Raw genomic sequence first — 16,393 nt, 5'->3', positions numbered from 1 at the left:
ATAGAAAGGAACTACAACGTTAACGGGGTTTTATTATTTCATATGGTCAATGAATCTCTATATATGAAAAAACCGCGGAGTGCTACCATTTAAAGGGGTGCGTTTTTGAGAAAAAAATGAATTAGTCCCTGGGCACAGGTTACATAAGGGTGAGTTCTATGAACTTTTGGTACAAACACGTCTACATAAAAATTGTTCCTGGTTAAATTTGATATCTAAATATAACTTTTTAAAATCAAAGATACTTTTTTTATAAAAATATATTCAAAAGAAAAAGCACAAAGAAACCCAAAAGAAAGAAATTTTGTTTTTTGTCCCATAACTTTTGTCCACGGGGATATAGGTATAGACATTGCTTCACAGAAAAAAAGCTTACATATTTTCTCTTTAAAATAATGTTTGGTAGAGGTAATTAGGATTTACAGTTTTTGAAATATGATTTTTCAAAGTTCGCCACTCACAGCAATTTTGGGCAATTTTCCTTGTTATTTCGCAAATATTGTTCTGTAACTTTTTTCTACGTAACTTTACGTATATGCAATGGTACATGTAAGAGGAATAGAAATGAATTACCTTTAAAATGGTCTACAGTATAATGTACGACTTCTTTTAAAGAGGTTATCTTTTTCAAGACTATACTTTTAACGAGTTTTATATTTTTTACGATAATTTTTTAAATTTTCCACTATAACTTTTTTTTCTATATGGTATATATTATATAATAAAATAGAAAGCTTATTTTGTTTACTTTAAAATGGTGTATTATAAAAAATTCTAGGGTTTTTTTTTAATAAGATATGCTTTTTCAAATTGTAATAAGTACTTGCAACGATTTTTGATTTTAGGATCATTTTTTAAATTCCTCATTAAAACTTTTTTATGTGATTGTGTGTTATGATTGAATCTTATTTTTTATAGGTAATACTTTGGATCCACTTGACTCGGCGGGGCAAACTTCAAAATATGGATTAATACCAATATTTAGGTACTGTCAAAGCTCCTGCACCACAAGCTTTGCTTGAAAAAATAGCATGTAAATGTACCAAAGGATGTACAAAAAACTGCGGTTGTAGGAAGATAGGAATAAGTTGTTCAATATTCTGCAAAGGGTGCATGTGCATGGGTACTAATTGTGGGAACTCTAAGATAACTGAGGTGTCAGAGGAAGATATTGAAGTTAATGCTAACAAAGAGATGGACTTCGATTTTGAAAATTTTTTAAATGTCAACGTTTAAATAATTTTAACACTTAGCTTCCATTCGTCGTGGTAGTCAGACGTGCGTAGGAAAGAAGCTTGTTTTTTAAAACCGGTGTCTATAAATTAGATATTTAAATAAATATTTTGTGAATTTTAAAAGTAAATTAATTACACCAAATAAAAAAGCGAAATCGGAATAAAAACATTAAAAAGTTATGAGTGCAGTTAGCGGGGGCGACGCCCCCGATAAAAATGTTTTAGAAACCCAAATGGATACAGAACATGCAACATCTTCAAAGGAGGAGCTATTAGGATTCCAAAATCTTGTTCCAGTTACACAGATAAGTACCACAAAACTTGTTAATAATAAACCCATTATCGATAATGACTTTGCTAATGTACACACTTCAATAACAAATAACATTAACAAAGAAGTAGGAACAAAAAGGGAGGAATTTCTTTACCGACAAAACGACCTAGGACCTTTTTACGCGTATTTAGAAAATAATTCACCCGATTTTAAAGGCAGATTAAACGCGTTAAGGATAGGTGACATTATTATCACAAATTTTAAAGAAATTGATGAAAAAATTGTAAGCATTGATGCAGTAGGAAGAAATAAAATACGTATAAAATTTAAAGATTATAAATCGGCTAACTATATCATATCTAAAAAAAATGAAGCAATATTTATAAAAAATAATCTAGACATATACATTCCTAAGTTTCTTTTAGTTAGACAGGGCGTAATAAAAGATATTTCCACAGAATTTTCAGTAGAGTATGTTAAAAACAGAATAAAAATGTACGATTTACACTGTAAATTTGAAGTCCTTCAAGTCACAAGATTAAATCGAAGACAAGTAGATGAAAACGGTACTCAATACATTCCAACAAAAACATGCGTAGTTAGTTTTAAGTCACAAGTGCTACCAAAATATATAACAATCAACAAGGTACTAAAGGAAGTCGAACCATACAAACAAAAGGTGCTATTATGCTTTAATTGTCTTCGATTTGGACATACAGGTGGGCAGTGTAAGAGCAAGGCTAGGTGCGATAAATGTCAAGAATCCCACAACTCAAAAGATTGTAAAAAGACCGATCTCACTCCAAAATGTTTTAACTGTTCGGGGGATCATTTTACTACAAATTTAAGCGCGTGTCAAGAATTTCAGCGTCAAAAACTTATTAAAGACGCTATGTCTTCCAATAATATTAGTTATCAAGACGCAAACAAACAGTTCCCCAGAAACTCCTATGCAAAAGTAACATCCATAAATACGGAACAAACTACAAACCTCTCCTGCCTCAAAACTTTCCCTCCATTAAATCCCAATAATTATACACCCACCCAATTCCCATCAAATCCAATTAACAAAATGTCAACTAATAATATATTCTACAATAATAATTCAAATAGTACAAATTCTCGAACATTCAAAAGACAGAGACCAAATAGTCCAGATCCAACATTAATTTTGCATAATGAAATTATATCTTCCCCTAGATCTCAATTACCTACGGGAGGAATATTAGACAGCATTAACTATAAGGGAAATATTAATAATAATCCAGTTGCATCTCCTTCAGACTTGAGCATGATAAATTCAATATTAGAATTAGTTATAGAAATTGTCACAAAAGTTTTAGTAACAAAAAGTATAAACATAAATAAGGAAGAACTCGAAAACTTAGTCAAATTAACTATAAATGGAAACACGTCATCACATTCTCAGACCTCAACCGTGCAATAAATATCCTTCAATGGAACTGCCGTTCGGCAGTTTCTAATAAAAATAACTTAGAATATCTACTAGATAGGGGCAACTACTCCGTTGCACTTCTATCGGAAACATGGTTTAAAGCAGAAAAATACTATAATTTTAAAGGCTTCAACAATATTCGCTGTGACCGGGACGACGGGTACGGCGGCTCTGCCATTTTATTAAAATCAGACTTAATATACCAAGAAGTCTCAATTCCAACTACAATCAACTTTGAGCATACTTGTATCTCGGTAAATTTTCCATATATACATAAAAAAATTTACTTTGTTTCAGTATACATTAAACCGAGAACTAGAATATCATTACAACAGTGGATTAACTTTTTGGAACAAATTCCAAAACCATTCATAATTGGGGGCGACTTTAACGCACATAGTTTGGCATGGAACGATGGATATGACGATATCTATGGCAAGATTCTTTTGGAAGCTATCGAACAATGCAACCTAGTAATTATAAACGACGGATCACCTACATTAGCAAACAATAAGAAGTCAGCTGTAGACTTGACCCTCTGTACACAGGATCTGACACAACTAATTACGTGGTGTACTTTAGAAGAACCTTATGGCTCTAATCACTTACCAATACACATACAATTTGGAAGGAATATCCCACCTGCGCAAATTAAACAGACAAAACATAATATATGGAGACTCAAGGCTGCTAATTGGGATGTATATACCGCTACCCTTGAAGCAACAGAACCAAAATCATCACTAATGGGCATTATCGACAATATTAACAAAGCTGCCGACAAAGCAATTCCGTTACGAAAATCAAACGCACAAAATAGAAATCATTGCTCAAAGGACTGGTGGAACGAAACCTGTAACATAGCTGCTAAAGCAAGAAAACAAGCTTTCTTAACCTACACACAGGCTCCAAATCTTAATAATCTAACAGAATATAAAAGACTTGATGCAGTAGCTAAAAAAACTTTTAAAGAAACTAAGAAAAAAAGTTGGATAAATTACTGCCAAAATCTAAATCAAAATACACCAATTAAAGAAGTGTGGAACAAAGTAAACCGATATAAAAACCGAAAACAAGCGAATAAACCCCTAATGGACCCCAAAGAAGACTGGATAAGCGAATTCCACACAAAAATCTCACCTCCATGGGTCGAAAACAACATTACTCAACAAATAGCTACTGTAAATAGGAACACTTCTTTCCTACAATCGTTATTTCAATTATGGGAACTCGATCATTGCATTAAATCAACAAATAATAAATCTCCCGGGGCGGATAACATTTCATATAATATGTTGCATAAAATGCCCTTAGACCATAAGAAAGCCCTGTTGGAATTGTTCAATTCGATTTGGATAAATAGGATTCCTTTTCCACCGATGTGGAAAGAATACATCATAGTACCTATCAAAAAACCTGGAAAACAGAATGGAAATGCAGATTCATATAGACCCATAGCTTTATCATCGTGTATATTTAAAACCATGGAAAGAATGATAAAGAACAGGCTTGAATATTGGCTAGAAAATGAAAAAATATTACCTGACTCACAATATGCTTTTAGAAAGGGAAGATCTTCCTTGGAACCCCTAACGATACTAGTAAATGACATCTATCTAGGATTCACACACAAATACAGCACTTTGGCCACATTTTTGGATATAACTTCAGCATATGATAATGTTCAAATAAATATACTGGAAGAGAAGCTCATCAATATTGGTCTACCAACCTCCTTTGCCAACTTCATAAAATCAGCTTACTCTAATCGATCAGTTTCCTTAAAGATAAATCAAGAAATTTCGGAATCAAGAATATGTAGATCTGGATTACCACAAGGTAGTATCCTGAGCCCAATCCTCTACAGCCTGTACACAATGGATATAGAAAATGTTATATCACAAAAGTCTAAAATCATTCAATACGCTGATGATGTTGTTATTTACACCAGTAGCAAATCAGAGGACAAATGTATAGAAAATATCAACACTGAATTTATAAAAATCCAAAAATACCTAGACAACATGGGACTTTCCATATCCGAGTCCAAAACCAATATATGTATTTTCTCTAGAAACAGAAACAACTATCAAAGACAATTAACAATAGGAAAATATAAACTCTGTATTAGTAACTCTGTAAAATATTTTGGTCTGCATCTAGATAGAAAACTATTATGGAAGGACTGTATCCACCAAATTATCAAAAAAACAAGTAATTCTATAAATATCCTAAGAGCGTTTTGTAGAGCAAAGTGGGGAGCAGACCCAAATACGGCTTTACTATTCTACAAAACAATGGTACGATCAATAATGGATTATGGAAGTCAACTCTATGGAACAGCAGCAGATACACATCTAAATAAAATCGAGATACAACAAAATAAATGCTTAAGAGTTTGCCTGGGATATCTTAAGTCAACGCCCATAAACATTATACAAGCTGAAGCCGTGGAACCTCCTCTTAAACTAAGAAGACAACTATTGAGCAGAAAATTCATGATAAAAACCATTTCAAAAAAAACTTCTTACCTCAATAGTGTACAGTCACTAACAGTTCAAGTTTTGACCCATAGATACTGGCACTCCAAGAAAACCCCCCTCATAGTAGAATCTTTCTCAGAAATAGCTGACATTACAGATATACTCTATTCCAACCAACTCCCTCCAGTTTTAATTTACTCACCTGAACAAATTTTTTCACGTGAAATTAGAACCTACTATTTTGAAAGTGAAGAAGTAGCAAGTATCAATCAAACAAAGTTCAACGAAACAAAAAACAAATACTGGCCAAACTATGATTCTATATTCACTGATGGATCAAAGTCAAAAGAATATACCAGTTGTGCCTTTTACCATTTTGAGGAAAATACTGACAAAAAATTTATTTTACCAAAGGAAGCTTCCATATACACTGCAGAACTAACAGCAATAGTGCAAGCTATGAAATACGTACTCGGCTCTAACCACGACAAATTTATAATATGTACGGACAGCAAAAGTGCAGTAGATAAACTTAAAAATGTTAAAATAAATAGATCAGTTAATCATATTGAAGCAAAAATCCTGTATTTACATAATGAGATACACATCAAGAATAAAGTCGTCATATATCTATGGGTAAAGGGACACGCAGGCATAACAGGTAATGAAATGGTGGATGCCTTAGCAAAAACAGCTCCAACATCAGGAGAAGAACTAAATCTTAAACTACCCCCGTCCGATTTATTCTTAAATCAAAGGAACAAAATAAATAAGATGTGGCAAAACCTATACAGTGCATCAACAACTGGAACAAACTTTTGTAAACACCAGCCAAGGATCCCCAGAAAACCATGGTTTCACAAAATACCAAACAGAAACTTTGTCGCCACAATAAATCGAATACGTGCAAACCATGCACTAACACCTTATTATAAGCACAAAATAAAAATTACAGACGATCCACTGTGTAGTTGTGGTAAAATGGGTACATTGGTACATGTTTTACTTGAATGTCCAATAAATATTGTAAACATTAATAATCTATATAAAAACTTAATTCACTACAAGATAAACCTTCCAATAGACCTAAATTGTATTATTTTTTCAGGAAATAATAATATACTTTATGTACTTCATCAACACATCATAAACTGTAAACTAAAATTGTAAAATTACTAACCAATTTTGTAAGCAATTCTGCAAAACAAACTAAATGTAAAGCATTAAAGGAAAAAAAAAGGTGAATACAAAAAAAAATAAAAAAAAATAAAAAAAATAAACCAAGTAAAAAAAATGAACCAATTAAAAAAAACCAAAAAAAAAACAAAAAAAAAAACAAAAAAAACAAAAAAAAACAAAAAAAAAACAAAAAAAAACAAAAAAAAACAAAAAAAAAACAAAAAAAAAAAGAAAACAAAAAAAAAGAAAACAAAAAAAAAATAAAAACACACACAAAGAGGGCTAAAACCTCCGCGGCGTTGAACCGGGTTGATGCTCTAGCGCGGAAGGAAAAAAAAAATTAAACACCTTACACTTTACTAATGCTACATATTACTAACAAAACAAATGAATACATCATGCTCAAGTTTGATACTATGAAACAATTTACACAAACTATTTATACAATCTAACATAGTCTGGCTAATTGGTCCTCACCAAAGCCATAAATTCCACGGAAAAAAAAAAAAATAATTTTAACTAAAGTGATGTTTTTTAAAACTAATGTTTATGAAATTTTTGGAAAAGAAATAATTTTAAATAATACAGGGAAGAAAATATCAAAGAATCACTCGGTTTCCATTATGTATTTAAATATAGATGATACACCCTTTTAAAGAACAGAAAGCAAGCCCTCTTTGTTGCGCAATATACAGGGTGTCCCGAAAAGAATGGTCATAAATTATACCACACATTCTGGGGTCAAAAATAGTTCGATTGAACCTAACTTACCTTAGTACAAATGTGCTCACAAAAAAAGTTACAGCCCTTTGAAGTTACAAAATGAAAATCGATTTTTTTCAATATATCGAAAACTATTAGAGATTTTTTATTGAAAATGGACATGTATAATTCTTATGTCAGGAACATCTTAAAACAAAATTATAGTGAAATTTGTCCACCCCATAAAAAATTTATGGGGATTATGTTCCCTTAAACCCCCCCAAACTTTTGTGTACGTTCCAATTAATTCATTATTGTGGTACCATTAGTTAAACACAACGTTTTTAAAACTTTTTTGCCTCTTAGTATTTTTTCGATAAGCCAGTTTTTATTGAGATGCGGCTTCTTTTTCAATATATTTACGTAAAAATTTTATGGGGGTTTTGTTCCTTTAAACCCCCCTAATGTTTGTGTACGTTCCAATTAAACTATTATTGTGGTACCATTAGTTAAACACAGTGTTTTTAAAACTTTTGTCTCTTAGTCTTTCGTTCATAAGTCACCTTTTATCGAGATGTAGCTTCTTTTTCAAAATATACCTAAAAATGTAAATTATAAATAAATTTTCAGATTATTAACAGGTCTCTATAACCGTACTTAACCATATACAAATATGTGGTGGATTCGACAAATATTCAAAATATCTCGATAAACACTGGCTTATCGAAAAAGTACTAAGAGGCAAAAAAGTTTTAGAAACAATGTGTTTAACTAATAGTGCCACAATAATAATTTAATTGGAACGTACACAAAAGTTTGGGGGGGTTTAAGGGAACAAAACCCCCATAAAATTTGTATGGGGTGCACAAATTTTACTTAATTTTTTTTTTAAGATATTGCTGTCGTAAAAATGCCACATGTCAATTTTCAATAAAAAATCTCTGAGAGTTTTCGATATATGAAAAAAAATCGATTTTCATTTTGTAACTTCAAAGGGCTGTAACTTTTTTTGTGTGCACTATTGTATATAGGTAAGTGAGGTTCAATCAACCTATTTTTGACCCCAGAATCTGTGGTATAATTTATGACCAATCTTTTCGGGACACCCTGTATAGATAGTATATTCATGTACAAAAAAAAATTTATGAGAAATTTCAAAAACAATTGTAAAAAAATGTAAAAAATAATATTTTTTTATATTAGGTATTATATAATATATAATATATTATATAATAATTTTATTTTATTTTTATATTATATTATAAAAAAATCGTTAAAAGTATAAAATCATCAAAAACCATAATCTCTTTAAAAAAAGTCGTACAACGTTATACAGTAGACCATTTTAAAGGTAATTGATTTCTATTCCTATTACGTGTACCATTGCATATACCTAAAGTTATGTAGAAAAAAGTTACAGAACAATATTTGCGAAATAACAAGGAAAATTTCCCAAAATTGCTGTGAGTGGCGAACTTTAAAAAATCATATTTCGAAAACTATAAATCCTAATGACCTCTACAAAACACCATTTTAAAGAAAAAATATGTAAATTTTTTTTCTGTGAAGCAATGTCTATACCTATATCCCCGTGGACAAAAGTTATGGGACAAAAAACAAAATTTTTCTTTTGGGTTTCTTTGTGCTTTTTCTTTTGAATATATTTTTGTAAAAAAAAGTATCTTTGACTTTAAAAAGTTATATTTAGATAGGAAATTTAACGAGGAACAATTTTAATGTAGACGTATTTGTACCAAAAGTGCATAGAACTCATCTTAATGTAACCTGTGCCCAGGGACTAATTCACCCATTTCTCAAAAACGCACCCCTTTAAATGGTAGCACTCCGCGGTTTTTTCATATATAGATGTCCACTGACCATATCAAATAATAAAACCCCGTTAACGTTATAGTTCCTTTTAGCTATCTTATTTTGAATATAATCAATAGCCTATTAAAAAACGTTAGTATGGTAACATATTTTGCTGACTAAGCCCCAATGTCCAAAATGCTGGACAAACAGTTTAGAGGACCCCTAACATGTCCATTTTTAATTACTTTCAAATATATATTTACCACAAATACGTCCAAACCTCAAGTAATGTACATTAAAAATGACCAATACTTTAAAGTACAGAAAAACACTACAACTTCCTGTATTTTTGTGGAGCCACCATTATAACTTAAAAAATTTCACCACATGTAACAACAAACTACCGAAGTAGGCGTTGTTCTCAAATTTTTCAAACGAGTAAATTTTACTTATAAATAGGAAGTCCAATATGCTGCAATATAGGATGCAGCGATGCTCAACCCGAATAGTAACTGTGTAATAAATTAGTAAACATTGTCCAGCTGGCTGGACCTATGGACTGAGGAGGATATAAAACAATCATAGGGCCAATAGTAACATATGATGTAGAAATGTGCATCATGACTGAACAGACAATAAACCTTATTAATACTTTTGAAAGAAAGATATTTATTTATTATTTATTTATTGACCAAAGTCCATTAGTACATGATACAATTAAAATGTCACACAAATTAGAAAAAATAATATCTAGTAGGTACAAAATTGGTATATACATAACAAACAATAATAAAAAATAAAATTACTTGCTCTCATTTAACAATTGAAAGCTAGAACATTTTGAAATTGACAAATACAACTTATCTTAGAACAAAGACAATAACAGTAATTGACAAATCAGTCTTGAAATTAGAACATTAAGTTAAATATAAATGTAATTGTGTGGAAAACGCAGTAAAGTCGTTCATAAAGAAATCAATATGCGGAGATAAAGTGTTTGCTAATTTAATAGTTTTACAGAGATCGGAACTATTATTATTCCTTTTAGAATTTACGAACCTCCAGAAGCTTTTAATGTTACTGGGAAGTGTATGTTCAACATTTGCTACAAACTGATTGTATGCTTGACCTGATAAGGACTTGCATATCGACCTCAATCTAGAAAATTCATTATAGTCTTGAGGTAACCTGGTCACTTTAAATTTCTTATGAGCTTTCTTTTTAGCAATGATGCAGTTTCTTAACTCTCGGGTATACCATTTAGGAAAATTGCCAGTATAAAACTTTTTCATTGGTACATAAACATCGATAGTGCCATATAAGACATCATAAAGTATATTGACCATATCATCTAAACTTTTGTCTGTGAAAATTTCATCCCGGTATATTGTGTCTAAGTAATCAGAAATACCTTGAAAATTTGCTGATATAAAGTCGTAGAAAAAGCCTTCAGCTTTCATTTCATCAGTTAAAACATCTCAGCGGTTTAAATTAAAGCATAAAGGAGGGTGGAAACTATTATGGTCAACTAATCCCTCATCAGCTTCTGCGACAATGCAATTTTCATCATGAACCAAAACTAGATCAAGTAATGAGTTTACATTATTATAGATGTTATTGCATTGGAAAAGATTTTGATATGAACATATATGATTCATATTTATAGCATCTTCTTCGACTAGAGGAATGCCTGGAGCAGGAATTGCTGTAGAACAAAAATTATCATGAGACCAAGAACAGTGTAGGTTGAAGTCCCCTGCAATACAGAAATGAGAGGTGGGAAATGTATTTGAAAGATTATCGATACTGTTATTGAAAGAGATATATTTTTCTAAAGCAGATTTAGGAGGAAAATAAAGCGCACCCATAATAAGAGGACAATTAGTACTGCCTACAGCCACATATATTTGTTCTATACCTGGAAAAGATTACAGCAGTTTACTAGGGATAGATGAGCGTACTGCAATTAGAACTACCCCCCCCTCTCTGCTCGCAGTACTAGTGAGGTGAGAACGGTCCTTTCTATATATTACATAATCAGTAAGATCAAGTTCTGAGTCAAATATTTGGTCATTTAACCAAGTTTCAGTAAATATAATTATATCACAACAAACTCCCTGCAAATTGTTTCTAACAACACGAAGTTTAGTGTGCAATCCACGACAATTTTGATAAAAGATAGAAAAAGGAGACTTACGAAGATGGTTAAAAATTAGATTTTTGTAACAATTTGAGGTACGAATATACGAATCACGAATATACTTAATTATTAAATTTTGTTCGCCCTTGGAAGTCTGGTCTTGTAGTTGCGTCTTCATATTTTTCTCATAAGCTTGCTGTTTTGGAGTTAGATCAGGAGTTATGAATACATGCGAACCTTTTAATTGTGACAGCCTTTTAATATAGTTTGGACATCATAATTACTGGGTAAAACAACTTTAAGGCTTCTGTTACCAGACTTATTCTTCTTTCCTACTCTAACAGTCTTTTGAATAGGTATGGGATCATTGGTAATTTTCATAAAGACTGACTTTACTGCTTCCATATCGTTGGATTCAGGCATATTAAAGATCATCAAATTATTTGAGCGTTGTTGACGTTCATATATTTCTGCAAGAGTATTTTCATCCGACAAACTATTCCCTTTTAAATTGCTTTTTAATATTTCAAGTTTATTTTTTAGTTCCTTGGTTTCCTTATCTTTTTCTTTCCTCAACTGCTTGATATCATTTTTGATGGTATTCACTTCTATGTTTAGTTTGTCAATCTGTTGCAATAAAACAGGTATTTTCTTAAATGCCGATCGACATTCAAGACAAAAATATACTAGTCTTTTTCTGGATAACTACGGCTCTCAATTCTGATGCATATAGACCAGTGCAATTATACGTGGCATACATTGTTAAATGACAGCTATCGCAAGTAGCGTTTTGTCTTCATCCTCCAAAGAATTTTTACAAATTGAACATTTACTGACCATAATTGTTACTGTTTAATTATATTCAAATACTGGCCTATGAAACTTGAATGAATATTAAGGAGGATACTTTGACCCATTTGCAACAATGGTATATGGAGAATAAAGTTCAACCACAAGTTATACCAATAATATTACACAGAACCCTCTATAGCTTTCATCTTCTTCTTATATTAGGCCTCTTGGCCTGTTCTTAAGCGATTTTGAGCTTGTATTTGTAGCTGTGATGTTGACTGCCAGCTATCTCGCCACTTTTTAAAGGGCCTTCCTATTGGTCTCTTGCCTGTTGGATTCAAATCCCTGGCTATACAGGCTATTCACTCGCTGTCCATTCTCGTCACATGCTGATTCCACTCTATCATCTTTGTCTTCCACACAGTACTATATCTTGTATGTTACAAAGATCTCTTATTCTGTGGTTCTGTATTCTGTCTCTTAGTGTTTTCCCAGTTATTAACCTCAACATTCTCATTTCTGATGTTCTTAGTATCCTCTTGGTTTCTGCTGTGTCATGTCTTGTTTCTACAGTGTACGTCATGATTGGTCTTACACATGATTTGTCTATGCATACTTTCCCTTCCAGCCTCATATCTTTGTGTCTCCAGATGACATCCCTCAGACACGCTGACACGTAATTGGCTTTATTTGCTTGCTTTCAGAAGCTCTTTAACATCTCCATAACTACATATTTCGACTCCCAGATATTGGAATCTCGAGACTTGTTTAATTAGTTCATTGTTAATTACTAATTTTCATCTTATGGGTTCCCTTGACACTACCAGAGATTTTGTCTTAGCTGTTGATATTTTCATGTTGAGTTCTTTGCCACTGTATTGAAAGTTTGTGCCATTAGCTGTAGGTTATCCTCATTATGGGAGATTAACACATTCGCACCTAACCTATTGATACTAGACGTTCCTCAGAAATGGATATGGGTTTTTAGCATTGAAATTAGTAGAGCTGGGAGCCAGTAAAGTGGTAGTCAGCATATTATGGAAAACTTGAACTACCAGTATAGCGGTAGTCAGGTGCGAACGTGTTAAGGTAACCTTTACCCTCTATAGCAAATTAGGCAAAAATACAAAGATTGCGCTAGGCAGGTCACCTTATAAGAATGGATAAGGACAGAACACCTAGTAGAACGCTTAGCAGAACTATGGTGGAACGTCAGCCAGTAGGAAGACCAAGGAAGAGATGAATAGACAACTAGAGAACCGATGCTAAAGAGACATTGAGGGTGGACAATTGGAGGAGAGCAGCCAGAGACAGATATACTTGGAGGCGGATGCTAGGGGAGACCAGGGGCCGACTTGGGCTGTGGCGCCATAGGAGAAAGAATGATTTTTGACTTGTTACACATTGGAATTGGTGTATACAAATTTACTAACCTGTTTCATTTTGTTGGTTTTCTTCAAATGGGTTAAGTTTATTCCCATGTTTTGCTATTTCAGTTTTTATGGGGTATAGCTTTAAGTCTAAATAATCAGATGTGCCAGGTGTACTTTGCCTATTGGATTCTTCCTTGATTTCACATTTAAAGCCATCCAGAAGAGCCTCATCCAGGTCATTATACTCTATTTCTACTTTACAAGATTCATCACTAATCTCTTGTTTTACTTCCATTTGATTACAATTGATTTTATCTATTTCATTAATAATTTCACACAAAAAGTATGGACCATGATAGTGTGACGTCAAAACGTCAAAATTTTTCCAAACACGTTGTGTCTAGGGTATACGCTACCGTGTACGCAAATGAAAAAGTTAGGTAGATAGAATTAACGCTGTGTCTAGGTACACGCTAACGTGTACGCAAATAAAAAAGATAGGTACACGCGAATTAAACTTCATCAAGCCAGTGACGTCATTATTAAGCGTGCGCGGTGACTTTATATTTTGGTACACGCTATTTTGATATTTTTAGTGTTTGTTGTTTGTTTGATAGAAAATATTTTTATTAAGGGAAGGGGAAGGGAAGCAAAACTATTCAGATGTTTCAAACTTAATTGTAATAAAACAATATGCATATAAAAGTATATATTCAGGTTAAACAAAATAAATATTAGTTAACATGATATATACAACATACTGCTAAAATAATTTTTATATGTAAGTTAATTATATCAGTTTATTTGGTGTTTATTTTTAGCTGTGAGCTCGTACGTAGAAGGGATATTTACAAATTCGCGAGCGCCAGTAGTGACAAGTCTGTAAACGATTACTGGAAATTTGACATAAATGTCAAAGTGATTAATTTAAAATTAAAATTAAAAACATTAATTATAAAAAGTATTAGTTTGTCAAAGCTGTGTTATATATTTTACCTTAAATATACAATACGTTTTAAATACTGAATTTAAGTTTTTTTAATGTTCCATAATATCTAATTATAAATTAATATATTAATCTTACCGCCATCTACACGATAATTGTGAAAGTATCCGAAGTAAGAAATCCATATTTTATCAATAGAACGTCAAAATGATTAGCAAAATCTTAAAAAAATCGATTATAATTTAATTACTTTTTTGCGTTGTAAATATTAAGCGATAACAATTAAATAATAAATTTAAAAATTACCAGTGAAAGTTGATTAGTAATCCGCCAGGAGCGACACCAGCGAAGCTCACAGCGTATAGGAAGTTGAACTTGTTTCGATTTTCATAGAAAATTGGTTATAACTTTGTAAATATCCTGTATAACATAATAAACCTTTATATTTTTGTGATATGGAAGTTAAGAAGATTTCGAACATAAAATAAAATATAGGGTGTTCCATTTAAAAAACATAAGTTTCGTCCGCCAGTATATTATCGAACGCCCTGTAACATTCTAATTAATTTTAGTAATTTTGTAATATGAAGCTCAAAGTTTGCTAAAATTTTTGATACTAACTTTTATTGCTATCTATTACTATAGCGGATCTTCTGAGCTTTATCACACTAATCAATCGCCCCGTATATTTTATCTTATTACTTCTGCTACCGCTTAAGCACGAATTTTTGTCTCTTATCTTTTTCATACTGTTTTAGAATGTTGTTAAACTCATTAAAAGAACTAAATAATTGTCCACGCTGCATACAGTTAATTTAAAAAAAAACACTAAACAAGTAAAAAATAAGGAAACTCTTTACAAATCAATATTAAAGTGTACACATAACCCGATTGGACAAATTCTAACCGCACACTCTGACACTCGCGATACTTAATACCACAGCATACACGCGGCTCAAATTAGCGTGTACCAAAAAACCCAGTCATAGTACACGCTAAATAATGACGTCACTGACTTGATGACGTTTAAGCGTGTACCTAACTTTTTTATTTGCGTACACATTAGCGTGTACCTAGACACAGCGTTTTATTTTACAGTTTGTGGCTTAATTATTTTATTATAGTGGTGTTACGTTTTTAATTAGATTTAATCACAATTTTAATCAAGTGTATTAACCTCCTCTCCATTTTTATGAGTAGAATTTTTAGTTTACATTGATCATCCCGTGTTGTGTTTCTCCACATTAAAAAAAAAACAAAGAAAAAAAAACAAAAAAAAACATAGATCCTGAAACAGTTTATTCCAATAGGCAAGTGTGTCATCAACATTTCGGACCTATATATTTTTGGAAGTTTGTAAAAGATTATAAGGTATTTATCTAACTAAACAATCATCCTACAAGATTCTTTCAAAAATTTTCATTTAAGTCGATACACATCAGTGCTTTCACGTGACACATAGCAGTAGTGTTTAGCATTTTAAAAACAAATTGGAATATTTGAAGTTTTCAGTAAAATATGGAATAAAACATTGAACTGTCTTTCTGTTGTTTTAATTTCCTGCGAAATTTCATCAAAAATCCCGCAAAATTTATAATTTGAAATGCTCACGTAACTAAAATTTGTCATTTTAGTTCCCATTCCAATCAAGAGATGGCGTTAATTCGATCCGAAAGATTAACATGGTCGTGAAACGTCTATTCGCTCCGAGCGTTAACAAAGTGTCAAAGCAAAATCAACCGACCTGCTCATGGTGGCGGTTTTTTGAAATTTTATAAGGACGCTTTGTGTATGTTTAAATGAAACATTTAAAAAAAATGCCGTATCACGCTAGTGATATTATGTATTAATATAAACAGCAAATAAAAACGCACTTAATCTGATATAAATTCTTCACTTTCCAATATTGATCATCAGTTTGATTTTGTATACATAACCTCACTATCGCAGTTTATGTCAATAAATCTTTATTAACGAAAAAGAAAATATTTTTGTTGCACT

At 31.8% G+C, this 16,393-nt stretch overlaps 1 protein-coding gene across 6 annotated transcripts in view; it reads right to left on the bottom strand.

The window, feature by feature from the left end:
• The window catches only part of LOC126892177 (zinc finger protein 493-like), a 97,941-nt gene that overhangs the window by 37,275 nt on the left and 44,273 nt on the right, over positions 1-16,393 (bottom strand). For 2 of the 6 annotated variants that reach the window (XM_050661652.1, XM_050661651.1), the window contains exon 1: positions 13,507-13,791. The exons of the other annotated variants lie outside the window; for them this stretch is intronic. In XM_050661652.1, the coding sequence (XP_050517609.1) occupies positions 13,507-13,741 (235 nt within the window). In that variant the 5' untranslated portion in view covers positions 13,742-13,791. Of the gene's footprint in view, positions 1-13,506; positions 13,792-16,393 lie in introns of those variants that run through there. 6 annotated transcript variants of the gene reach the window in all.

This window comes from Diabrotica virgifera, chromosome 9 (assembly GCF_917563875.1).
Source record: "Diabrotica virgifera virgifera chromosome 9, PGI_DIABVI_V3a".
Taxonomy (NCBI): domain Eukaryota; kingdom Metazoa; phylum Arthropoda; class Insecta; order Coleoptera; family Chrysomelidae; genus Diabrotica; species Diabrotica virgifera.
Note: the sequence above shows the minus strand (reverse complement) of the source record. Positions and strands in the feature narration are given on the sequence as shown.